Source organism: Aotus nancymaae, unplaced genomic scaffold (genome assembly GCF_030222135.1).
Source record: "Aotus nancymaae isolate 86718 unplaced genomic scaffold, 86718_ANA_hifiasm-v0.15.2.pri h1tg000041l, whole genome shotgun sequence".
NCBI lineage: Eukaryota > Metazoa > Chordata > Mammalia > Primates > Aotidae > Aotus > Aotus nancymaae.
In genome coordinates, this window is record NW_026988455.1 from 25721029 (window position 1) to 25747500 (window position 26472).

The window sequence follows — 26472 nt, forward strand, 5'->3', positions numbered from 1 at the left end:
TTCATTTCTATCTGCTCCTCAACTCAACAGGGCTGAGAATAGATAGCCAGGAGGGTCTCTGATAGTGTGACAAAGAGGGCCTGGGCCCTGCTGGTGCAGGGAAGCAGGAGGCCTCAGCCTGATTGGACAGATGCTCAGAGTTCTCCCGCAGGGCCTGGCCCTGCTAAGTGCTATCTGCCTACAGAAGCACCAGTATCTGGGTGCCCTGACCAGGGAAGCTACAAGAGTCACAGAGACAGACACTCAATAGGTCTAGTCCCCTCATGCCCCTAATTAAGATAACATCACACATTCAGGTTTTTTTTTCTTCACACAATGGGTGAGTTTAAAAAGTCAGGAACACTTTTCCATGTGGCAGTCAGATGATGGCTCAAACTTCTGTCACAGGCTTGTCAGGACTTCTCGCTGTCATAAGAAGAGTGTGTGACCAAGAAGCCCCAACTGGTCACGTAGCTGTCCCCTTGCAGCCCACAAGTGAGGGTTTAGAGATACCTCATTGTGTCAACACATCTGTCTTGACAAGATCAATACGAAATGTTAACACAGATCAGTGGATGACTAGAACACAACGTAATGATATAAATCATAATTAATTTTTGTCAACACAAAAAATTCAGAATCACTTTTATGAGACGATATTAGAAATGGCACCATGTGTTAAAAAGTCAAAACACAAATATAAAGCAGATATCTGTGTGGAACAAGAGCATAACAATCTGAAAGAAAAACCTACAGTTACAGTGAAGCCATTCCTTCAGCCCCAAGCCTACCTACCTACCCATACCTCAGTATCCTGGAGCAGGACACAATGAAATTCTCTTTGTGAAACACAAAGTTTTTTTGGAAATGGAGTTAAAAAGGACTTAAAGGACAAGAAAAACACTCAATACCATCTTCAAGCAAAAGAGGCAGATCAGGCGCATACTTCCTGGGATACCAGGTCAAGGGAAGCCAAACAAAATTCTTTAGCTCTTTCACATTAAAAACCAAATCAGTGTTCTGGTTTTCCAGCATACTAATAGTTAATTTTTAAAAAGTAGTGATAGCTATCATTCACTGAGCCTATACATCAGCTGACTTAATTCACAAACAACTCAGCAAACCTGCCACACACATTTGAATGCTCTGAGGTTCCACAAGCTTCAGGTCGCACCACCACCTAGAAATACCAACCAAGAGACTCTGACCTTGGTTCTTGCCAACAGCTGGCTGTCAATGCTGCTTACAGAGCATGCTGACACCAAGCAGCCTGTCTTCCTGTGGTTCATCTTTCACAGTCCAGATTTGGTCCAGGGAGTACATGTCATAGCAAAAATTAACAGGGGAGGGCAACACAAGACTTATGCAAGAGATGCCTCCATAACACTACATGTCAAAATAAATAATAAATGTGGAGATGTTCTGTTCCATAGGGCCTTCTCTCCTCTTAAGATACATATATAAATTCTCAAGAAAATGAAACAAATTTATACGAAGTCACAAGGTGGAAAAAAATTCAGTCTTCTATCTGAACAAGGACTTTTACATATCCATTTAAAAATGTCAGTAATTTTATCCACAAACATTAAGCCAATAAAGTGGACATATACAGATCTTATTAAATATTAGGTATTAGGTACATATACATATTTATACTTACATGCACAAATAAGAATATATACTTACATAAGTATATTTAACTGTAAAAGTTATTGTAAAAATCTTATTTTAGCAGATGCAGAGGAAAATAAGGTGCTTGAATATTCACCAATCTTTCAAACATAATTACCTCTCTAGAAGTAGGATCATGGAGCATTCCCTATACTGTATTTTCCAGTGTTTGAATCTATATAACTTTGTATCAAGATGATAATCAGAAAAAAGATATAAAACAAAGAATTAAAAATTTTAATACAGCAACCTCAGATTTGATTCCAATTCTGCAAGTCCAAATAAATCTATGAAAATAACATAAAATAAACACCTCCACAAGGATTCAATTGTAATTGTTTTTTTTTTTCTGTTTTTGTTTGTTTGTTTTTTGGAAACAGGATCTCACTCTGTTGCCCTGGATGGAGTGCAGTGGCACCATCTTGGCTCACTACAACCTCCGCCTCCCGGGTACAAGCGCACACCACCATGTCTAGCTAATTTTTGTATTTTTCAGTAGAGAAAGGGTTTCATCATGTTGGTCTCAACCTCTGCTCTCAAGTGATTCGCCCACCTCGGGTTCTGTAAGTGCTGAAATTACAGGCATGAGCCGCCACGCCCAGTCAACTGTAATTGTTTTGTTTTGTTTTGTTTTTGTGATGGATTTTCGCTCTTATCACCCAAGCTGGAGTGCAATGGCATGATCTCAGCTCACTGCAACCTCCGCCTCCCAGGTTCAAGCAATTCTCCTACCTCAGCATCCCAAGTAGCTGGGATTACAGGCACGTGCCACCATGCCTGGTTAATTTTTTGTATTTTTAGTAGAGACAGGGTTTCACCGTGTTGGCTAGGATGGTCTTGATCTCCTGACCTTGTGATCCACCCGCCTTGGCCTCCCAAAGTGCTGGGATTACAGGTGTGAGCCACCGCACCCGGCCCTCAACTGTAATTCTTAATTCGACTGAAACAAGATTACAAAGATCTGACAGGTACTAGAAAGGGAAAAAGATAAGAATGTCACCTTAATTTTTAAAATTTTAACGAAGAATAAAAGCAAGTGTATGCTGAATATATAAGCAAGTGTATGACGCTGTTCTAACAAAAGGAAGTGGAAGAGACATAACTTAGAAAGCCACACGTTTCATTTCATTTCTTTCTTTCCTTTTTTCTTTTAAGAGACAGGGACTCGCTGTTGCCCAGCTGGACTGCAGTGGTGCCATCATGGCTCAATACAGCCTCAAACTCCCGGGCTCAAGTGATTCTGCCATCTCAGCCAACCATGTTGCTGGACCCACAGCCACATGCCAACATATCAGGCTAATTTTTAAATTTTATGTTGCTCAGGTTGGCTTCATGGAATCCCCCTGCCTCAGCCTCTCAAAGTGCGGGGATTAAAGCATGAGCCACCATGCGTGGCCCCTTTTTCTTATTTTATTGCCAAACTGTTTTAGGCCTAGAATAACTGCCAGTCCTGATCACCACACAAGACACCAGCCTATTGTCTTCCAAGGGACATGCTAGAAAGAGAGTGTTGTGTCTCTGCAGAGTAGCCAAATAAACTCAGAACTGAGCTTCCAACAGGTTCACCTTCAATTTTGTTGGAAAAATACATCAGGCACGCACAGCTATGTGACAAGAAGTCTTCTCATATTCTAAGAACTCCTCCTCTAACAGATTTTCCAAAAATTCTAAAGAGAAACTTCTATTTCAAAAGAGTAACACAGCCCATACCTTCCATTCCAACAGTATGGAAGAACTGTACAGTACAAAGACACTGAACAACTCACCTAACTAAAGAAACTAAAATGCTGAATAAGGTATTAAAGAAATACAATGAAAAGAAGAGATAAAGCTCAGGGATGCCAAGCGCACCCAGATGAAGGCTGCCCTACTGCCCCTGAGGACCGGCTGAGAGCATTTCCTAATCTGTTGCCATCTGGGTGGATGCTTCCCCGTGAACTTGGGGTTACAAGAGCATGTTCTCTGTAGAGTGTGAGGTTCCTGTTCGATGAACCTTGATGAAAGCATGGGGGCACACACATCGGTTCCTCCAATGTTGCTACAAAGCACATCCCACACCCATCTTCCTACAGGCACAGAGTAAATCTCCACAAAGAGCACCAGCACACACACAGCTCTCAGACATCCACAAGTCATGCCAACATCCACCGATGCTCAGAAGTGGCAGTCAGGATAATTCCACCCATAACCCGCCACCACAATTTATCTTTAAAGATAAATGTCCGACAATTTTATAGGCTTTTGTAAAAGGAATCTTAGTTCTAAGTTGTATAACTTTGATTTTGTTAGTGACAGTGAACAACTTTTTATGTTTATTGATGGCTGCTTCCTCTGTGAATTGCATGCTTATACCTTATTTTAAGAGATGAGATCTCACTACATTGCCCAGGCAAAAGTGCACTGGCCATTCATAGGTATTGAATATAGCTCATTGCAGGCTTCACCTCCTGGGCTCAAATGATCCTCCTGCCTCAACCTCCCGAGTAGCTGGGACTATAGGTGTACAGTACCACACCCAACACATTTGTATCTATTTCCATTTATAACAGTTGCCATCAGCTGCACACAGTGGCTCATGCCTGTAATCCCACCACTTTGCGAGGCAGAGGTAGGAGGATTGCTTGAGGTCAGGTTTGAAACCAGCCTGGGCAATACAGCGAGACCCTATAACTACAAATAATACAGGTTAGCTGGGCATGGTGGAACATGCCTTTAGTCTCAGATTCTCAGGAGACTGATGTGTGAGGATCATTTGAGCCCAAAAGATTGTGGCTGCAGTGAGCTATGATGGTGCCACTGTACTCCAGCCTGGCTGAAACAGCAAGACTCTGTCCCTAAAAAAATAATAATAATTTTAGAAAATCACTTACCTTTTTAATTAATAGGAAGCTTTTTTCTATTTTTGTTCTGTTTTGTTCTGTAACAATCCCCATCGCCCATCACTACCACCCTTTAAAAGAGTGCCACTGATTTATTGTTGGGGAACCTAGGCTGTTTATTTTGCAGGGTGTCCCACATTATTCCTAACTTGTGGTATCACTAAATGTGCACTAGGGAAGATAGGAGAAGTTAGGGCTGGAAAATAAGAGGGAGAGCGTAGCAGGTGGGGGCAAATCTTGCTACGCATCTACAAGGCCAATCGCCTCTGCTATTTTATAGTCTAGAAATTATAAACATTTCTGGCCAGGTATGCTCACTCACACCTGTAATCCCAGCACTTTTGGGAAGCTCAGGCAGGTAGATCACCTGAGGTCAGGAGTTCAAGAATAGCCTGGCCAACATGGTGAAACCCCATCTCTACTAAAAATACAAAAAATTAGCCAGGCATGGTGGTGGGCAACTATAATCCCAGCTACACAGGAGGCTGAGGCAGGAGAACTGCTTGAACTCAAGAGGCGGAGGTTGCAGTGAGCCTAGATCACGTCATTGCACTGCAGCCTGTGCAAAGAGAGCAAAATTCTGTCTCAAAAAAATAAAATAAATAAATAAATATATATATATCTCCTTTATACCATCAATATATTTTAAAATCAGAGTTCTGGAGTTCAACTGTTTCCACCAGCTGAATGGTCTGACTGTCTGGAGACCCACCGTCCCAAGGGCAAATAGCATCAAGGTGGGAGTAACCTCACCACCAAAGAAACACCAAGATCTCTCCAGCCCAGGATCATTCTAAGTATCCTCTGGATCAAAGGAGTCCAATCTTTTGGCATCCTTGGGTCACAGTGGAAGAAGAATAATTGGCTTGGGCCACACATAAAATACACTAACAATAGCTAATGAGCTTTAAAAAATTTGGAAAAAAAAATCTTATAACGTTTTAAGAAAGTCTACAAATTTGTGTTGGGCCACTATCCTGAGCTGTGTGAGGCCTGTGCACCACGGGATGAAGAATTTTGCTCTAGATGTTTCCAGTGGCACTTGGAATACATCCATCTCTGCACGGCCCAGCCCTGTTGGTCCTCACACCCCAGCCTATCAGCTGGCTTGCTCCTTTCTCCCAGTCTTTCGGTGCTCCTCTGCTCTAGGGCTCCCAGTTCCCCACTCCTCACTCTCGGCATGTCTTCTTCACGAACTCACCAGGGTTTCCTCGTTCAATGCTTACATACTGCCCTCCAGAATGCAAGCTATGGGCACAGACGTCATCACTCCTGTCCTCTGCCCTGTTCACTAATAAATGAATGCCCAAGCATTTCTTGGCTAAGAGAATGAGTAATTTCTGTTCCCTTAGGACCATCCTGAAAAAGCAACATAGGTCCCAGGGTCCTAATTAAACTCAAAATGAAAGGTAAAAATATAGGGACTTTTTTGGTAAACTATGATAGCAATTCATTGATCTCCTATGCACAGCTTAAGCAGCACCGTTATACACTACACATAAAACCAATTCAACACACTACAACCCTTGCTGAAAATCATGAACACTGTCCCTACTTGGTACAGTGGACACAAAATCCAAGTCACTCCCCTGCACCTGCAGAATTCCTGTGATCAAGGGTTTGACCCCAAGTTGAATGCTAGTTTCTGACCCCAAGTCGAATGCTAGTTTCTGACCCCAAAGCTTTCAGGAACAAAGCACCCTTGTCTCCTCTGCCTTTGTTCATCTCAAGTCTACCATGCTATAAACAGAGCATGCATCCCTGGGTGCAGTGAGCCGTTCAGTAACCTCTGCCCTGGGCTGACAGACATTCGTTCCCATTTTACAGATGCACTGCACATATATTATAATAAAAGTGGAAGCAGATTCAAGGAAATCAAGTTACTGCTAAGTCACACAGCTTGAATCCAATCTTTTGATTATAGGCTGTACCCTGCATTCTTTATGACAGTTCATACCACAAGGATGGCAAAACACAAGACTCTGAGCAGGTCAAATTCCAGTGGCAGAAACAAGATGCACCTCCAGAAAACAGTAAAGATGCTGTATCGGGGATAAAGACGATAATGCAAGAGGTCAGAGGGAGGCCACATGCCCAGAGCTCCAAAAACCTGACCAGAACCTTTAGAGACAGGTAGGAGATTCATACACAGAAAAGACAGGACATGCTCAGGCAGTCCTACTCGCTCCAAGTTCAGCTCATCCTAACAAAGACAACTTGCCAAATTAGATGGGCAACTCGCATTCTTCTCAATCCCTCCACGCTGGAGGAACAAGCACCTCAACTGAGACGTGTCCCGGTCACCACCCACATCCCCAAGTCAGCAACTCAACCTGGTTTCCACATCTCCATCACTAGCACTGAACTGCTGGACTCATAAAGCTGACTTCTTTTGCTTTTTGTCTTACTTCTTACCTATGTTTCACAGTTCAGAAAGAACATTTCTTACTAAGATGAAAACCGTATTGTACAGACACTTCGATCTTGCTGACATGAGTCAAATTTTACAACAAAATGCACACGCCTTAGAATTCTAGCATGTGAGGGCTGCTAAGACCATCTAGTAGTTCTCAAACTGCAGTGTGCTAAAGACTGACTGAGATGCTTATTTAAAATGCAAATTTGGGGGCCCAACCCAGAGATTCTGATTCAATGGGTACTCAATATATTATCTTGCTAGAGGTTAACTTAAAACTTTGAATATTCAATTGCAACTCTTTACTTCATTTTAGAGTCTTAGCACTGCATATACAGCAAATAATCATTTATTAATTTTATACTTCTCTGCATGTACAGCAAATAAATATTTATTAATTTTACATTTCTCTGCCATAAACAGAGTGTGCATCCTTGGGTGGCAGTGAGCCCTTCAGTAACCTCTGCCCTGGGTCAACAGATATCCATTCCCATTTTACAGATGGACAAGGGACAGAGAGGAAAGATCGCCTGCTTCCGGTGACACACCAGGTAAGAACTTGAACGGAAATTGACAACTATATCTCTTAGACTTCTTACATCAGAAGCAGATGTAACATCAACTAGCCCTGGTTATCCACCCTGTAAGTAGAGTTCACACTAAGGAAAAGGGGACACTGACTTAAAAGAAAGACACTTTCTTTCTCTGGCTTTTTTTTTTTTTAATTAAACATAAGATAGTTTAAATGAAGTGATGAGTGCAAATTTAAGATTTCCTCGATCAAATTTTAACCAATTATGTATTTGTGAACTCATTTATTCAGGGACACACAGTATTTAAAATATTCCTGTTAGGAAACAGTTCCAGCCTAAGTCTAGGCAGCTTTCAAGGGTTTTGCTTGGGCAAACAATGATATTTCAAAAGTGTCTTGTGCGCTGCTGAGTTTAAAAGGAGAGGAAATTGAGAGTTCCCTTGATCCAGGAGCTGGGAGATTAACGCTTTTGTGGGGCGGCAGTGGGTTGCTGTGGTGTGTGTGAGTGGCACCACATGGGACAAATGCCCCCATGTTTTGGTCATCACACAAACCAGTTCTTGTCAAATTCCTCCCCAGAAAAGTTTCCTGCAGCTCCAGGCCATGAGGCTGGGATGGTGCAGATTTTAAATCGTGGAAACGTCAAAGAACATACCTACTCTTCCTCTTTCTTCTCTGTCCAAGGAGCCCCCGTCTGAGAACAGATTGACCATCACCTACCTGCAGCAAACTATATCTTTGAGCAAAACACTTGTGGGGCCGGCAGGCCAGAAGGCAGCTTCCCCAGGTCACTACCTGCCAGGAAGGACCCAGCAACCTGCCACCACTCACTTTGTCGCCCCTCCACTGCCCTCGTCGTTGTCGGAAGATGATGATGTAGAAGAGCCAGGGAAGTAGGCGGAATCCACGTGGTTGGGGCTGCCACTCTGGGCCGGGTTGATGGGCGAGGACCGCTCATAGAGGGGCGTGTGTTTCCCTTCATGAGGAATGTTGCTGTAGCTGTTCTGCTCCGTCAGATTCTTCCCGCTCGTGTCCAAAGTGAGAGCTGCTGGCTCAGAGAGGCTGTACGGGTATGGACCCTGGCCCGGGGCACCCCCTGGGCTGGGCACCTGTGGGGCCTGAAGGGAAGGGTACAGGTCACATGCACACATGGCAGGCAGGACCTGACTCAGGCCCAGGCTGACGTTTCCTGACTCATTTTTATGTCAACAAACACTGGCATCTATTTCACATATCGATTCAAGAGATTAGGAACTTATTTCAGCATTTGTCAAAATTTAATGCACGCACTGTGTCTGAGGCCCGCCACCCCACCCGACGCAGGGAATGTCTTACCACGGGCTTTGCTTGCAGAGAGGTCTGCGGAATGTTGAGCATCTGAGGAGGAACGTGCGGCGGCACCATCCCAGGCATTCCAAACGGACCGGGTCTGGCTGCTTCACCAACACAGAGAGAAAAGAATCACACAGCTGTGAACAGAATGCGTTTCCCAAGGGATCCTGGGGGCCAGCGCATGGCGACAGGACTCACCTGACTCAGACATCGACACCACCATGGGTCCCACTTCTCAAAAATCATTACAAATTGCTATTTTACAGTAAAGAAAACTTAATATATATATATTTTTGAGACAGGGTCTCGCTCTGTCACTCAGGCTAGAGTGCAGTTGCACAAGAGGCTCTCTAAGCCAATACCGGACATGGTGAGACCATGAGTACAAACACTGTCCTTGGTCCAGCCTCCTGAGAGCCAAGCACAGGCCAGAGAGGCTGGGAGTGAAGCACAGATTGTTATTGACTCCCCCCAGAGAAGGACCAGGAAGCTTACAGACTACAATTCATCTAAAGTTCCTGTCTTCCAAGGGCCCTCAGCTCACAAGCTCTAAAACACCACAGCCCTTTGATCCTGGCTCACACCAAGAAAAAACCTTGGCATAGCTTCCACTTTGGTACCAAACGAAGACAGCTGCTGTACAAGAAGCTAGGAATAATGAGATTGGCATGTGTGCAGTCACAGGCACCTCACACTCACATGCAACATACATACACAGACACATGTGCACACAACACATTCCTGACTGAACAATAAGGCCACAGATCCATGCCTCTTAGGGGTGTGTGTGCACGATCAAGTTCTCACTCACACACAGGTAAAGATACACACAGGTGTGCATACAAGCACAACGCTCACGTGCATACATGGCACACACACACGCATGGCACAGACAACGCAAGGAGGTGTTCCTAATTAAACAGTACGTCGGATAGATCTGCACCTCCACGTGTGCAATCAAACTCGCTATTATTTTTAAAAACTGTTCCCAGGTGATTGTGATAGGAAAGTCTGGCCCAAAGAATATTATAAAATCTATTCAAGTCTAAACGATATAATTTACATCCATGTAAAACGTCTAGTGTATAATGTCTTGTGGGTGACCTGACATACCTAACTTTGGAATAATAAAAATGAAAGTCTAGACTCATGTAGCAGCCACATTCAAGTGAAGATGATCATTTTTGTTTTTCTACTTTTGGCCATTACATCCTAAAATCTTCCTTGAAAGCACAAACTTTACTTTAAAGCAAACAAACTACATTACAGCATAAAACCAACGAATTTCAAGGAAAGAATATTTCCTAAAATCACATTCCAATCATTGACCTCAATCCTCTGTGAATCCACAGAGCAAGTCACTATTCTATCAAGGCAGTCCAATAAGTGAATCAATTGTCTGCATTTTCTGAAGGCTGCAGAAGCACCTCCTAACCTAGGGTCTGCCTCTGCGGATTGCAGGCCTTCATCTAAACCAGTGCCCAGGTGCAGCTGAGCAGAGCACTGTGTGTCTCCTCTACGACAAGAGGCATCTTTCTCAGAAGGGACATGGGGCTCCTGAGTGGAGATCACACCACCAGGTTCTCACGCTCTTCTTTTCGCACTTACTAAAGAGATGGGCTTTCGTTAAAAAAAAGTACGCAGACTGAAGACAAGAAGTAAAAGAAGAAAAGGCCAAAACAATTTACTATATTTCAAAATATTTCATAACTTTAAAAATGGTTTTTAAATAGTAAAAAGTCCTTTCAGAACGATGAGGAAAAAAACATACACTGCAGTCCCTCGGCTGTGTGAGCTCCATTTTTACAGCTCAGTTACCTACTTCCTCAAAGGACTCACTTACTCCTGTATCAAGCTATGTGGCTTTTGCTCTGAATTAAAATAAGATAAAATTCTTAAAGGAAAGGAATGGTGTTAGACTGGAACCTCTTGTTAGAATTACAGTCAGCCTTAGCCCAGTCCCCATTCCTAGCCCAACCTAACAAATGTTCCTCAATTACCTGGCATATTATTCTGAAACGTTATGTTAAACTAAACAAAAAAGAATAACAAAGTAAGTCAAAAAAAAAAAAAAAGAAAAGAAAGAAAGAAAACTGGCCAGGTTTGGTGGCTCATGCCTGTAATCCAGCACTTTCGGAGACCAAGGCGGGCGACTCACTTGAGGTCAGCTGTTCAAGATTATCAGGGTGGCCAAAATGGCAAAACCCCGTCTCTACTAAAATTACAAAAATTATTCGGGCATAGTGGCGGGTGCCTGTAACCCCAGCTACTTGTGAGGCAGAGGCTGAAAATTGCTTGAACCCAGGAGGCAGAGGTTGCAGTGAGCAGAGATTGTACCACTGCACTCCGGCCTGGGTAACAGAGTGAGACGCCATCAAAAACAAACAAACAAAAACAACAACAAAAAAATATACAGGTAGGCATTGTATGATTTTCAAGCATTACCCAAAAAATACAGCTTTGAAAATGTTGAGTTCAAGATTAAATAAATCAATATAATCCCTACCACCTTTAGTTTCCATCGCTTGCAAACACAGACAAGGCAAAATTTTCCAATAATTTTAAGCATGTGTAAATGCACATATGTACTAAATAACAATAGTCTACAGAAGATAAGAAGGTATACAAAGGAAACTCTCATGTAACCTGTTCGCATTACACTACAGATCCAGTGTCCAGAGAGGCAGAGTGGGGCCTGGAGCACAGTGGGAGGGCATGACGTCTGACCATCCTGCCTGGAGAGGAGGCCCAGCAGAGCCGGTCAGGCCGGCCGAGCCTGGACTGAGACCAGGTGCAAAGTGGATGCCCAGGGAGGCAAAGGATGGAAGAGCAACTGCCAGGAGCTAAGAGCCCGGGGGCAGCTGATGCCGGCCGAGAGCCTGTGGTGCTGGCCAGATCCTGTGGATGAGCCAGAGGCTGGTGCCCAGAAGAGGAGGCCTGGTGACAGGAGACAAACCCTGAGGGATGATCAGCTTGAAGAAGGCTAAGTGCAAGGCCCATGAGAAGTAAGATTATGAACTAAGTGAACAGGCATATTCTGTGTGGCACATGAAAGAATTCAGAACAGCGGGAAAAATTAAACCAGGGAAGCAAATTTCAAGTCAATAGAAACAAGAACTTTCTAACAACCAGAGCAGTTCAACAATGGAAAGGGCTGCTTTACTGACTGCTTGATTGCTCATACAAGAACATTCTACAGCAGAGAACTGAGCTGAACTTCTATAAGCGTTCCTTGCTCTCCAAATCATTTCCATTCCCGAATGTGGATAGCAAGAGGGCGGACATCATGAGATACAGCGTCATTCAAATCCAACCCGTCCCGAGTCTCAAGTAGCAAGTTTTACCTAAATGTATTCAGTTCCTGGGTTCAATTAATCAGTTTGAACAGAATACTTGAACTGACTGAGCAAAGTTCAAGAAAGCAAAAAAGGAACATTACATCTCACTAAAGCTGGTTATGGTGGCTCACGCTTACAATCCCAACACTGGGAGGCTGAGGCAGCAGTTCAGACCAGCCCAGGCAACACAGCAACACCCTGTCTCACAAAAACAACGCAAAAAACCAAAACCCCAAATCCCATTTAGCCACCGAAATGAGTTTTGTAAGTCTATGATGAAATAAGATAATTAGTTTCTGTCCATTTGTAGATTTGGAAAAGCACAATGTAAAACTCTACCAGGTCTCTATTTTGAGGTCACTGGTAAACTGAACTGACATTCCTCACTTGTTACCAAATACTGAAATGCCATTAACAAACCCAACATCAATAAACCTAAATGCATCCACTTTGGGAAGACACATGCTGCAGTCTTTTAAATCAGACAATAGGTCAAAGGAGGGTATTGGTTCTTCCAAAACATCTGATTTTTAAATTCAAAATAAAAATGACCTTCCAAAACAGCCACACTATCAGGCAGTCTGTGTCACTTCCTATACCATACTAACTACCACGAACTCATTGAAAATGGAGCGAAAGGTCTCAGAGCAGACACTGAAAGCAAAGCCCCCAGCACCAGCAGGAGAATCCAATTTCCTACTTGGGAATTCTGGACCGGAAGGGCAAAATGAGTTGCCTTACTCAACGGGAGTAATGCCCTGACATCCCCCTGGTGCCCTCTATTCTGTCAGCCTCCAGGGCTTAACATCAACGTCATCTGCGTTAGCTTTAAAGATAAAATCTCATCAAGATGAACAAGGATGCATCTCAAAAAGACCAAGTGCAGAATAGTATGTACAATATAGCATTTAATTTAAAATCAAAGGACTGTATTAATTATTCCAAATGTAGAGGTGAAAAATATAAAAACAAGTTCAAGGGTGCTGTACGTGACTTTTAGAGAAGGCTGATGCATCTCTTTTTTATAAAAGAATGATCTTGAGCACAGTTTGCCATTTGTGTAACCTGAAGTAGGTGCACCACCACTCACTCATTCTACTGTCTTCCTATTTTTTGTTAAGCGAACAGTTTTTCATCACAATAACAACAAAACTTTAGTAAAAATCTAGGAAACGGCAAGTCTAGTAAGCAAAGCTATAGGACAAAGTGAGAACTTAATATAAAACATTTTTAAGGAATATCAAATATTTAGGCTTGTTAGTAAAACACAACAGCAGTATAATATTGAATACGTTGTGAAAATAAAAAAATTTTAAAAATCATTATAGTACCAAAAAACTAAACATGTTCCTGACACTGACTGCAGGGACATGGCTAAATATGGCACCTCCACACCACAGAGTATCAGACCATCTCTGGAAAAAATAAGAAAGTCATCACCAGCTTCTATAATGGGCCCTACTTATGGGTCATAGCCCCCAGGCTTGGTCAGTCCCCAACCCCTCCCCTCAGGCTGTCCCTCCCCACTGCTGAGCCCACTGCTCTGCAGGAGGCCCCAGGGGCCCTGATCCTGCCCTGACCACAACAGGACAGGAGGGCTACCAGGTGGGTCCAACCATCCAGCTGTCAGCCAGGCCCAGCGTGGGGCAGATGTGCTGCCATGTGGTCTCTTTCACGTTTTCACTCTTTCTGCCCTAGAGGACCCGCCTCTATCCTTTGATCCTTTTGCTAGAGCACTCAGCTGTCTCAGGCAGATTACACTACAGACTTCACACCAGAGCCTGCAGTGGATTTTATTCAGACCTCAGGGTCTGAGTGGCATGCCACTGGGTTCCCTGGAGGCTGAAAACCTCTTCTCCGCAGCTTAGGATCACTCGTCTGGCATTTGAAATCATTTTTTATATATTGTCTCTAACTTCCGAGTGGGATATTTTCCCATCTTCTCAGATTCTGGGGTATGTGTTATTGGAGAGAGAGCGTATATATTTTCAAAGTAACTGTCAACACTATCTGTAGAGCAATGTGACACAGGGATGGGGGTTGTGGTGACATATAAAGTAGTGCTGTTTAGTCTGAGGAAAAGTCAGGGGAGCAGCAGGACACACAGATCCATGCAAAACAGGAGCTCTTCTCAGTCAGGATGGAGTGATGACCAACAGCAAAGAAGGGGAAACTCCCCATGGCCAGAGCCCAGAATAACAGCCCCAGGACCAGCCGGGCTTCTCCCTCCGGTTTGCCACAAGCGACTTTCACAACATGAATTCCCTCTCCTGGGCAGGCTGCCCCGAGAGCTGGAGGGAGCAGTGCCCACCCTAGATCAGTTGAGCCTGCTGTCTCCTAGGTCTGCATCCAGCTCAGTCAATGGGCGTTACAGGAAGGTGATCCCTCGGACACAGTCTGGACTGGTAGAATGTGATCAGCCTTGGGGACCTGTCAGAACACAGGATGACCACAGGCTCCTGTCCAAGTGAAACACCACACAAGGGCCTTCCCAAGTACCTGCCAGCTGCTACACCTAGAGGTCACTGTGTTGCTGTGACCAGGACCAGGTTGCTGGTCACTGTGTAGCATCCGTTCTTTGCTTAGTGCTGATTAGCACCTTTTTCAACATGTTCGTATTTGCAAATTTCTTCTCTGACACACAGCAGTCTGGCTACTCTACACATCTACCCTCAGTCTGCCCACTCTGTGACTCCTCATGCTGCTTACTGGAGACTAGACTTTCAAAAGGCCAGGTAGCAGGAAGCTGTCTGCTATGAGATCAGTGGTAGCTCCACTACCCACAATGTAAAACCACATGTGTACCCAAACCATACCTTTCTGTATCCTTAACTCCTCTCTCTTAGCAGTGATCATCCCATTAACAACTTCAACCTGTTCAATTCTCCCCTGCATTTCAAAGCCCCACCCCTTTATGGAAATGACTGGACAGAGGTCTGGTGCTTGCCACCCATCCTATCATCGTATCCTCTTCTATGAATTTCTATACTTAGGAAGAAGGAAAGCTAAACATGATTTTTCCTAGGATCGACTGCCTCTTGTGCCTCTTGTTGAGGGCCAACCAACTGCACACACACAAGGTTTGGGAGCTCTGAGTGCAGCTGAAGCCTGCCCTGAGTGGTCCAGCTAACACTCTATCTATCAGGCAGCGCCCTCATCCTGCCCAACCTCTCATAACTCAGCACTGCTGACAACTGTGCACAGGGCATCTCCCGTAGCCTCACTGCGCCACTCTTTCTGTGCCTTTGCCTCCTGCATCTGGCCCCAGGGGCGCCATCTCTTCACCCTCCATATCCACCACCAAGGCTCCTCTCAGCATCACACACGCCAGCAAAGTCGCAACCCAGGACTCCAGCTTAGCGCCTCACTCCGCTTTCACCTGTGCATTCTACTGCCTGTTTCCCATCTCCACCCAGATCCTAGAAGGTGCCTTAATATTCGTGTCCAAAATCATCCTCCAAATCTGTCCTCCACCACTCATCTTTATCTCATTAATGGCATCCTCACCTGAGCTGCTGAAGCCAAAACTCTGGCAGCCAATTCCTCTCAATTCTTTTCATTGGGCTTCCATAATTAAGCATCAATATCTACTTATTCTATATCTCAAAACCCTGTGAAATTCACCCAGCACTCCTGCCTCCCACAGAGGAGAACGTGACCCAGGGACTGCAATCATGCCTTGCCTCACTACTGAAAGAGTTTCCCACTCCTTTCCCTACACCTGCCCCTCCCCACCCTCATCCCCTCTGCACACTGAGGCCCAAGTAATCTAAATGGATACCTCAACACGCCACTTCCAGATTATAACTCTTTCATGTGGATTATTTCTTTAATCTGAAAAAGGTGGAGGAGACAGTGCTAAGGGTTAAGATGACAAGACATCAGACTTCCCCTTAAGATCAAGGCTAGACAAGTGTAAGGCCGATTGCCTCGCCGGGAGCTCGGATGCACACCCCCACCCCTTTTTTCCCCCGAAAGTTCGGACAAGCTCAGGCATGTTTCCTTCTCCCTTTCTCGCACAGCCTGGCTTTCCCTTAAAGAACCCAGTATGCAAGCAGGGTCTTGTGATTCTAGCCAATAGCAGCCAAGTCTTTCTAGCCAATAGCAGCAGAGTCTTTCTAGCCAATAGCAGCAGAGTAATTCTAACCAATAGCAGCCAAGTCCTGTATGCAAACAAAGGCTTGTAACCTTACCCAATAGTAGTCCTGCTCTCCCACAACCAATCGAGCTCCTTCACTCCCTATAAAACCCCACGTCTGAGAGGAGTCCACGCGACTTCTCCGGCCCCTCCTGTCGGACCGCAGAACCTCGCCCGGGAGGCTGAATAAATTCCTTCATATTGGATCTCCTTGTGTTGGCCTCAGTTTCTCCTTTTTAAACTCGGCAAGAACCCAAGAACAAACCTTACAACAAGAACAGTTACCACTGCAGCTTCTGTTAAAAATCATGCTCTGGCTGGGTGCAGTGGCTCACACCTGTAATCCCAGCACTTTGGGAGGCTGAGGTGGGCGTATCACAAGGTCAGGAGTTTGAGACCAGCCTGGCTAACATGGTAAAACCCCATCTCTACTAAAAATACAAAAATTAGTCAGGCATAGTGGCACATGCCTGTAATCCCAACCACTCAGGAGGCTAGGGCAGGAGAATTGCTTGAACCCGGGAGGCAGAGGTTGCAGTGAACTGAGATTGTGCCACTGTACTCTAGCCTGGAAGACAGAGCGAGACTCCATCTTGGAAAAAAAAAGAGAGAAAAATAAATCATACTCTAAGTCACAGGTAGCTCAGTAGATCACAAAGATTAAAAAGATACTAGAGAAGACACAATCACCCAAAGCAAGATATAAAAATTAATAAGAACTGAGCAAAGTTGTTAAGATAAAATCAACTTACAGTATTAGTTTGAAAATATAATTTAAGACACACACAGAAATAGCACCCAAAAATAAATACTTAGCAATATCTCTAAGGAAAGATGTTATGAATGCTTAATGAAGAAAATTCAAGTTTATGGAAAGATCTTCAAGTCAATTCAAATCAATAGAGAAATGGAACATTTTCTTTAGTACGCTGAATAATAAAGATGTTTATTCTTTCCAAATTGATCTACAGAATTGGTACAATTCCAATCAAAATCTCCACAAGGATCACAAAATGTATATAAATGTGAAAAGGATGAAGAACAGTCTTGACCTCTTGCAGAAACATTACACGGGCAGATTTGCCCAACCAAATATCAAGTATTATTTCAAGGCTATGGTATTAGAATGGCATAATCTTGTGGCATGAAGATAATCAGAAATTCAACAGAACTGAGCCCAGAAGCAGACCCACACACATGGAGACACCGGACATGTCACAAGAGGACAGTGTATTCAGTGGACAACACTAAGCAACAGGTTCTCCACACGGTGAACAAGAAATTGAATTCCCTTACTCAAACCGTAAACAAAATTCAGTGCCAGGCAAGAGTCAAAGGGCAAAATCATAAATAAAACTTTTAGAAGACAAAATGTTTATCACCTCAGGCTAGGGAGAAATTCTTCCTTTATATTTTCTTTTTCTCCTTCTCATATAACACTTTAAAACATACATAAGAAAAAAGGGAACTATATGATGAGCCACATGTATCTATCAACCACATTCAAAATAACCAGCACACGGCCTATCATGTGTCATCTGCACTTCCACCCTTCTTTGCACACCACTGTATTATTGTGAAACAAATCTTAGACATGACATCATTTCATCCATAAATGCAGGATAGGACTTAATAGTACAGACAATAAAGGGAAAAATTCATGTATCTGACATTAAGAACTCTGATACCAAAGCACATCATGAAGACAGAAAAATGCAAGCCACAGATTGGGAGATTATTATTTGCAGTCCATATATATGACTAGCATACAATGTATATATTAAGTATCCCTATGAATAAACAAGAAGAAAAACAACCCAACAGAAACACAGGCAAACAACACGAAAAAGCATTTTACAATGGAGGAAACCCTACTGGCCCATAAATATGAAGATTCTCAACCTCATTAGTAATCAGGGAAATGCAAACTGAAACCTTTATACGATACAGTTTCATAATCAGTAGACCAAAAAAAAAAAAAAAAAAAAAAAAAGTGGAGCAACAAGAGGGTTCTTTCACTACTGCCAGGAGAATAAACAGGTGCATCCACGTCTGGAAGCAGCGGAGGCTTGAGCAGGGTTCTACCCTGGAAGCTCCCTGGAATGCTGCTCCTGGGTGTATCAGGTCACACGAAAGATTGTTCACAAGTGCACTATCCATCATGGCAAGCAGCTGGAAACAGTCCATTTTCCATCAACAGTAGAATTCACAAATATATATTAAGACAATGGAATGCTATACAGCACTAAAAACTGAACTATGCCAACATGAATTAAATCTAACAATATAAATATTGAGTTAAGAAGGCAAGTCAGGTTCCCCATCGGGGACTTCAGTTCCGATACAGTGCCTCAGCGAGCTGCCTGAACAGGGCAGAACAGCAACTTTGGCGGGCGCCAGGGCTGTCAGCATAGATCTAGGCGGAAGCACTGGCTGACACAAAAGCCAGAAAGCCAGCTGAACAGAGCCACCAGTCCGCCAGAAAGAAGGGGAACTGAAAACAGGGAAACGGCCCATATGGCACAACGGGTCATCCCCCCTCCATGCCCCGCACAAAGCCCAGCAGGCTAAAAAACTCTCACTCCAGAGTTTTGCACCCAGAACATCAGTTAGAGAGCGACCAGGAACAATCGAACTCGGCGGGGGGAAGGGAAGCCACCACTGAAGAAGACGGCCTAATTTTCCTGAATAAATAAGACACAGCAGCTCCACTGAATCCGTGGCAGCCCAGTAGCGCCTCTGCAAGCAGACAAAGAGAAGGCTGCCTCCCCAAGCAGTTACCTGAGATCAAAATTATATAAATCCAACGAGATGGGAAGAAACCAGCGTAAGAATGAAACCATTAAAAACCAGAATGCCTCTCCCCAACCACGAGATCACAACTCCTCACCAGCAAGGAAACAAAGCTGGATGGAGAACGAATTTGACAAGTTGACAGAAGCAGGCTTCGGAAGGTGGGTAATAATAAACTTCTCTGAGTTAAAGAAACAAGTTCTACCCCCATGCAAAGAGACTGAAAACCTTGAAAAAAGGTTAGAAGAAATGCTAACTAGAATAACCAGCTTAGAGAAGAACATAAACAACTTGATGGAGCTGAAAAACAGCATGAGAACTTCGAGAAGCATACATAAGTTTCAATATCCGAATAGATCAAGCAAAATAAAGGATATCAGAGATTGAAGACCAACTCAATGAAATAAAATGAGAAGGCAAGAAAAGAGAACAAAGAGTGAAAAGAAATGAACAAAGCCTTCAAGAAATATGGGATTATGTGAAAAGACCTATTCTACGCTTGATCGGTGTACCAGAAGATGACGGGGAGAATGAATCCAAGCTGGAAAACACTCTTCAGGATATTATCCAGGAAAACTTCCCCAACCTAGCAATGCAGGCCAATATTCAAATACAGGAAATACACAGAACTCCACAATGATAGTCTCTAGAAGAGCAACCAGAAGGCACATAATCGTCAGATTCGCCAGGGTTGAAATGAAGGAAAAAATACTAAGGGCAGCCAGAGAGAAAGGTCGGGTCACCCACAAATGGAAGCACATCAGACTCATAGCGGATCTCCTGGCAGAAACCCTACAAGCCAGAAGAGAGTGGGGGCCAATATTCAACATCCTTAAAGAAAAGAACTTTTAACCCAGAATTTCATATCCAGTCAAACTAAGCTTCATAAGTGATAGAGAAATAAAATCCTTTATGGACAAGCAATTGCTGAGAGACTTTGTCACTACCAGACCTGCCCTACAAGAGCTCCTGAAGGAAGCACTAAACACAGAAAGGAAAAACCAGTACCAGCCACTGCAAAAAAAGAACCAAATGGTACAATGATGCAATGAAGAAATTATGCCAACCAAAGGGCAAAACAGCCAACCACTAATAAAATGGCAGGATCAAATTCACACATAACAATATTAACATTAAATGTAAACAGACTAAATGCCCCAATCAGAAGACACAGACTGGCAAATTGGATAAAAAGTCAAGAAACATCAGTGTGTTGTATTCAGGAGACCCATCTCATGTGCAAAGACACACATAGACTCAAAATAAAGGGACGGAAGAAGATTTACCAAGCAAATGCAGAGCAAAAAAAAAGCAGGGGTGACAATCCTAGTCTCTGATAAAACGGACTTTAAACCAACAAAAATCAAAAGAGACAAAGAAAGGTATCATATAATGTTAAAAGGACCAATACAACAAGAGCTAACTATTCTAAATATATATGAACCCAATACAGGAGCACCCAGATACATAAAGCAAGTTCTTAACGACCTACAAAGAGATTTAGACTCCCGCACAATAATAGTGGGAGACTTTTTTTTTGAGACGGAGTTTCGCTCTTGATACCCAGGCTGGAGTGCAATGGCGCGATCTCGGCTCACCGCAATCTCCGCCTCCTGGGTTCAGGCAATTCTCCTGCCTCAGCCTCCTGAGTAGCTGGGATTACAGGCACGCGCCACCGTGCCCAGCTAATTTTTTGTATTAGTAGAGACGGGGTTTCACCATGTTGACCAGGATGGTCTCGATCTCTTGACCTCGTGATCCACCCGCCTCGGCCTCCCAAAGTGCTGGGATTACAGGCTTGAGCCACCGCGCCCGGCCAATAGTGGGAGACTTTAACACTCCACTGTCAATATTAGACATATCGACGAGACAGAAAAATCAACAAGGAAATCCAGGACTTGAACTGAGATCTGGACCAAGCAAACTTAATAGACATTTACAGAACTTTCAACCCCAAATCCACAGAATATACATTCTTCTCAGCACCACATCACACTTACTCTAAAATCGACCACATAATTGGAAGTAAATCACTCCTCAGCAAATGCAAAAGAATGGAAATCATAACAGTCTCTCAGACCACAGTGCAATCAAATTAGAACTCAGGATTAAGAAACTAACTCAAAACTGCACAACTTCATGGAAAATGAACAACTGGCACCTGAATGTCAACTGGATAAACAATGAAATGAAGGCAGAAATAAAACCAACGAGAACAAAGACACAACATACCAGAATCTCTGGGACACATTTAAAGCAGTGTCTAGAGGGAAATTCATAGCAATAAATGCTCACATAAGGAGCAAAGAAAAGTCTAAAATCAACATCCTATCATCAAAATGGAAAGAGTTAGGGGAGCAAGATCAAAAAAAACTCAAAAGCTAGCAGAAGATAAGAAATAACTAAGATGAGAGCAGAACTGAAGGAGATAGAGACACAAAAAACCCTTAAAAAAAAAAATCAACAAATCCAGGAGCTGGTTTTTTGAAAAGATCAACAAAATAGATAGACCACTAGCCAGACTAATAAAGAAGAAAAGAGAGAAGAATCAAATAGATGCAATAAAATCGATAAAGGGGACATCACCACCGATTCCACAGAAACACAAACTACCATCAGAGATTACTACAAACAACTCAATGCACACAAACCAGTAAATCTGGAAGAAATGGATAAATTCCTGGACACTTGCACTCTCTCAAGACTAAACCAGGAAGAAGCTGAAACCCTGAATAGACCAATAACAAGGGCTGAAGTTGAGGCAGCAAGTAATAGCCTACCAACCGAAAAAAGCCCAGGTCCAGATGGGTTCACAGCCGAATTCTACCAGATGTACAAAGAGAAGCTGGTACCATTCCTTATGAAACTATTCCAAACAATTCAAAAAGAGGGAATCCTCCCCAACTCATTTTATGAGACCAACATCATCCTAATACCAAAACCGGGCAGAGACGCAACAAAAAAAGAAAACTTCAGGCCAGTATCCATGATGAACATAGATGCAAACAGAATGCAACAGCAAATCAAAAAGCTAATTCATCATGATCAAGTAGGCTTCATCCTGGGGATGCAAGGCTGGTTCAACATACACAAGTCTATAAACGTAATTCATCACATAAACAGAATCAAAGACAAAACCACATCAATAGATGCAGAGAAGGCCTTTGATAAAATTCAACAGCACTTTATGCTAAAAACCCTCAATAAACTAGGTATCGATGGAACATATCACAAAATAGTAAAAGCTATTTATGACAAACCCACAGCCGATATCATACTGAATGGGCAAAAACTGGAATCATTCCCTTTGAAATCTGGCAAAAGACAAGGATGCCCTCTCTCACCACTCCTATTCAATATAGTATTGGAAGTTCTAGCCAGAGCAATTAGGCAAGAAAAAGAAATAAAGGGTATTCAATTAGGAAAAGAGGAAGCCAAGTTGTCTCTATTTGCAGATGACAGACTGTACATTTAGAAGACTCCATCGTCTCAGCCCAATATCTCCTGAAATTGATAAGCAACTTCAATAAAGTCTCAGGATACAAAATCAATATGCAGAAATCACAAGCATTCCTATACACCAATAACAGATAAACGGAGAGCCAAGTCAAAAGTGAACTCCCATTCACAACTGCTAAAAAGAGAATAAAATACTTAGGAATACAACTAACAAAGGATGTAAAGGACCTCTTCAAGGAGAACTACAAACCACTGCTCAATGAAATAAGAGAGGACACAAACAGATTGAAAAAACATTTCATTTCATGCTCATGGTTGGGAGAATCAACATCGTGAAAATGGTCATACTGCCCCAAGTAATTTATAGATTCAATGCTATCCCCATCAAGCTATCAAGGACCTTCTTCACAGAACTGGAAAAAACCACTTCAAACTTCATATGGAACCAAAAGAGAGACCCCATAGCCAAAACAATCCTAAGCAAAAAGCTGGAGGCATCATGCTGCCTGACTTCAAACTATACTACAAGGCCACAGTAATCAAAACAGCATGGTACTGGTACCAAAACAGAGACATATACCAATGGAACAGAACAGAGGTCTCAGAAGCAACACCACACATCTACAATCATCTGGTCTTTGACAAACCTGACAAAAACAAGCAATGGGGAGAGGATTCCCTGTTTAATAAATGGTGTTGGATAAACTGGCTAGTCACGTGCAGAAAGCAGAAACTGGACCGCTTCCTGACACCTTACACTAAAATTAACTCCAAATGAATTAAGGATCTAAACATAAGACCTAACACCATAAAAACCCTAGAAGAAAACCTAGGCAAAACCATTCAGGACATAGGCATAGGCAAGGACTTCATGGCTAAAATACCATAAGCGATGGCAACAAAAGCCAAAATAGACAAATGGGATCTAATTAAACTCCAGAGCTTCTATACAGCAAAGGAAACAATCATTAGAGAGAACTGGCAACCAACAGAATGGGAAAAAATTTTTGCAATCTACCCATCTGACAAAGGGCTGATATCCAGAATCTACAAAGAACTAAAACAGATTTACAAGAAAAAAACAAACCCATTCAAAAGTGGGCGAAGGATATGAACAGACACTTTACAAAAGACATCTATGAGGCCAAGAAACATATGAAAAAATGCTCATCATCAGTGGTCATTAGAGAAATGCAAATCAAAACCACATTGAGATACCATCTCACACCAGTGAGAATAGTGATCATTAAAAAATCTGGAGACAACAGATGCTGGAGAGGATGTGGAGAAATAGGAACACTTTTACACTGTTGGTGGGAGTGTAAATTAGCGCAACCATTGTGGAAGACAGTGCGGCGATTCCTCAAGGACATAGAAATAGAAATACCATTTCCCAGCAATCCTATTACTGAGTATATACCCAAAGAATTATAAATTGTTTTATTATAAAGACACATGCACACGTACGTTCACTGCAGCACTGTTTACAATAACAAAGACCTGGTACCAACCTAAATGTCCAACGATAGACTGGATAAAGCAAATGTGGCACATATACACCATGGAATACTATGCAGCCATAAAAAACGATGAGTTCATGTCCTTCATAGGGACATGAATGAATCTGGAAACAACCATTCTCAGCAAATTGACACAAGAACAGAAAACCAAACACTGCATGTTATCGCTCATAGGTGGGTGTTGAACAATTAGAACACGTGGACACAGGGAGGGGACCATCACATATGCAGTCAGTTGGGAGGGCTAGGGGAGGGACAGCGGCAGGTGGGGAGGGATAACAAGGGGAGAAATACCAGATATAGGTGATGGGAGGATGAAGGCAGCAAACCTTGCCATGTATGTACCTATACAACAATCCTGCATGATCTGCACATATACCCCAGAACCTAAAGTACAATTTAAAAAAAAAAAAAAAGAAGGCAAGTCAGAAGAGTACATGCTATACGATTTCGTAACAAACAAAATGAAACTATTTAGTAACCAGAGATACAGACATGATAAAATTATACAGAGAAGTACAGGAATGACTAATACAAAAGTGAGGGTGGTAGAGAGTAGAGGAATGCAACCAGGGAAGACATATAAGAGAGCTAAGTAAGATATTAGTAATGTTCTAAGACAAACACATTACAGTATGATAGTTACAAAATCATTTTTTTACAGGTAAAAATTTTTCCATGAGCTTTCATGTTCTTAGGGAGTAAAGTCTAAAATCCAAGGTGGTGCCTGCAATTGCACTGCAGCTCTCAGCATCATCTGACCACTCTCCCGCTTTCTGTGCTTTGGCCACATTCTTCTTCCTTTTCTTCTTTACCATGTCCTCCCACCTCAGGACATTTCACATGCCACCTCCTCTGCATGGAATAAACTTCATCCCATATTAACACCTTGCCAGATGCCTAATGAATCCCCAAACCCCACTCTCAACATAATCTAATCAATCAGAATCAGCTACTTTAGTCTTAGACTGATTCAATCCGGTTGGTCTTCCTTGAGGCTCCTGTTCTCTTTCCTGCAGGATTCCCTGGTGTTCACTTCCCCACTAGCCTGTACATTCATCTGTAGGGGCAACAGTAACTGCTCTCTTATTTATAACACCATCCAGCACACACCACACTGCCTGTCATGAAATGCACAAATCAACAAGGTCTTTAAAAAAAAAAAAAAATAGACTTTTTTTTTTTTTTAGCAGTTTCAAGGTTACAGAATCACACTTTGCATTGGTGTGATACATTTGTCCCAACCAATGAGCCAAACCTGGCTACATTATGATTACCTAATGCCTACAGCTGACATTAGGGTTCACTCTTGTTGCTGTACATTTTCTGGATATGGACAGATGTATAATGCCATGCTTATCCAACGTTACAGTATCATAAAAAATAGTTTCACTGCCCTAAAAATCTGCCTAATCATTCCTCCCTCCCCACAACCTCTGGCAACCCTTGATCTTTTTCCTGCCTCCATACTTTTGGCCTTTTCCAGAATGTCCTATAGCTGGAATTGCACAGTATGTAACCTTTTCTGATTGGCTTCTTTCATTTAGTAATATGTACTTATGTTCCTCTGCATCTTTTCATGGCTTGATAGCTCATTGCTTTTTAGCGTTGAATAATATTCCATTGCTTAGATATACCAAACTTTATTTCCCCACTGACCTACTGAAGACATCTTGGTAGATTCCAAGTGTTGGCAATTATCAATAAAGTTGTTTTAAATATCTGTGTGCAGGTTTTTATGTAGACTTAAGTTTTCAACTCCTTTGGGCAAACACCAACAAACATAATCGGGAATTTTGTAGAAATGTGCAAAGCTGTCTTCCCAAATAGTTGTACCGTTTTTGCAATCCCATTAGTAACACATCCTGTTGCTACCCATCCTCGACAGCATGCAGTGTTGTTGGTATTTTGTATGTTAACCACTCTAACAAATATGTAATTAAAATGTGTAGTAGGAGCTCATTTACTTTTCACTGAGGGAAGGCCAATGACACACTGAATACTTCTTCAGCCTCAGTTTCATCTGCACACAGAATCTGTGCCCACAAATCTGAGATGAGACCCCAACACTTGTGTTACTTGCTACTTTTGTGAATTCCACCAATGATTTTGGAGCTACTGGTTTAACCAGGGAAATGAATATTTTGAAATCTTAACTATGACATATCTTATTTGCACTTGTATTTAGATTGGTGATTTCCTGGTGAGCTATAGCAGATTTTACATGCTGTGATAGAACAAATCACAATCATTTCCAGATAGGCAGGTCCTTGCTTAGTAATTATGACATAGTGAATTCTTTAAAAAATAAGTATGCATCACACCACCAATTTCTGGAAGACTCTTGTGTGCGCACATGTGTGTGTGTGTATGTGTGTCCTTCTATGAACTCTATACTACCCAGTAACTGTTTAG

The 26472-nt window shown here is 42.7% G+C and overlaps 1 protein-coding gene across 4 annotated transcripts in view; it reads right to left on the minus strand.

Annotated features, from left to right (window-relative positions):
* FAM120A (family with sequence similarity 120 member A) overlaps positions 1-26472 on the minus strand; it is a 118773-nt gene that overhangs the window by 43834 nt on the left and 48467 nt on the right. For 3 of the 4 annotated variants that reach the window (XM_012463587.3, XM_064361594.1, XM_064361595.1), the window contains exons 6-7: positions 8813-8913; positions 8309-8595 (exon numbers count right to left, since the gene is read on the minus strand). In XM_012463587.3, the coding sequence (XP_012319010.2) occupies positions 8309-8595; positions 8813-8913 (388 nt within the window). The remainder of the gene's footprint in view (positions 1-8308; positions 8596-8812; positions 8914-26472) is intronic. The other variant, XM_021671900.2, reaches the window with a different exon arrangement.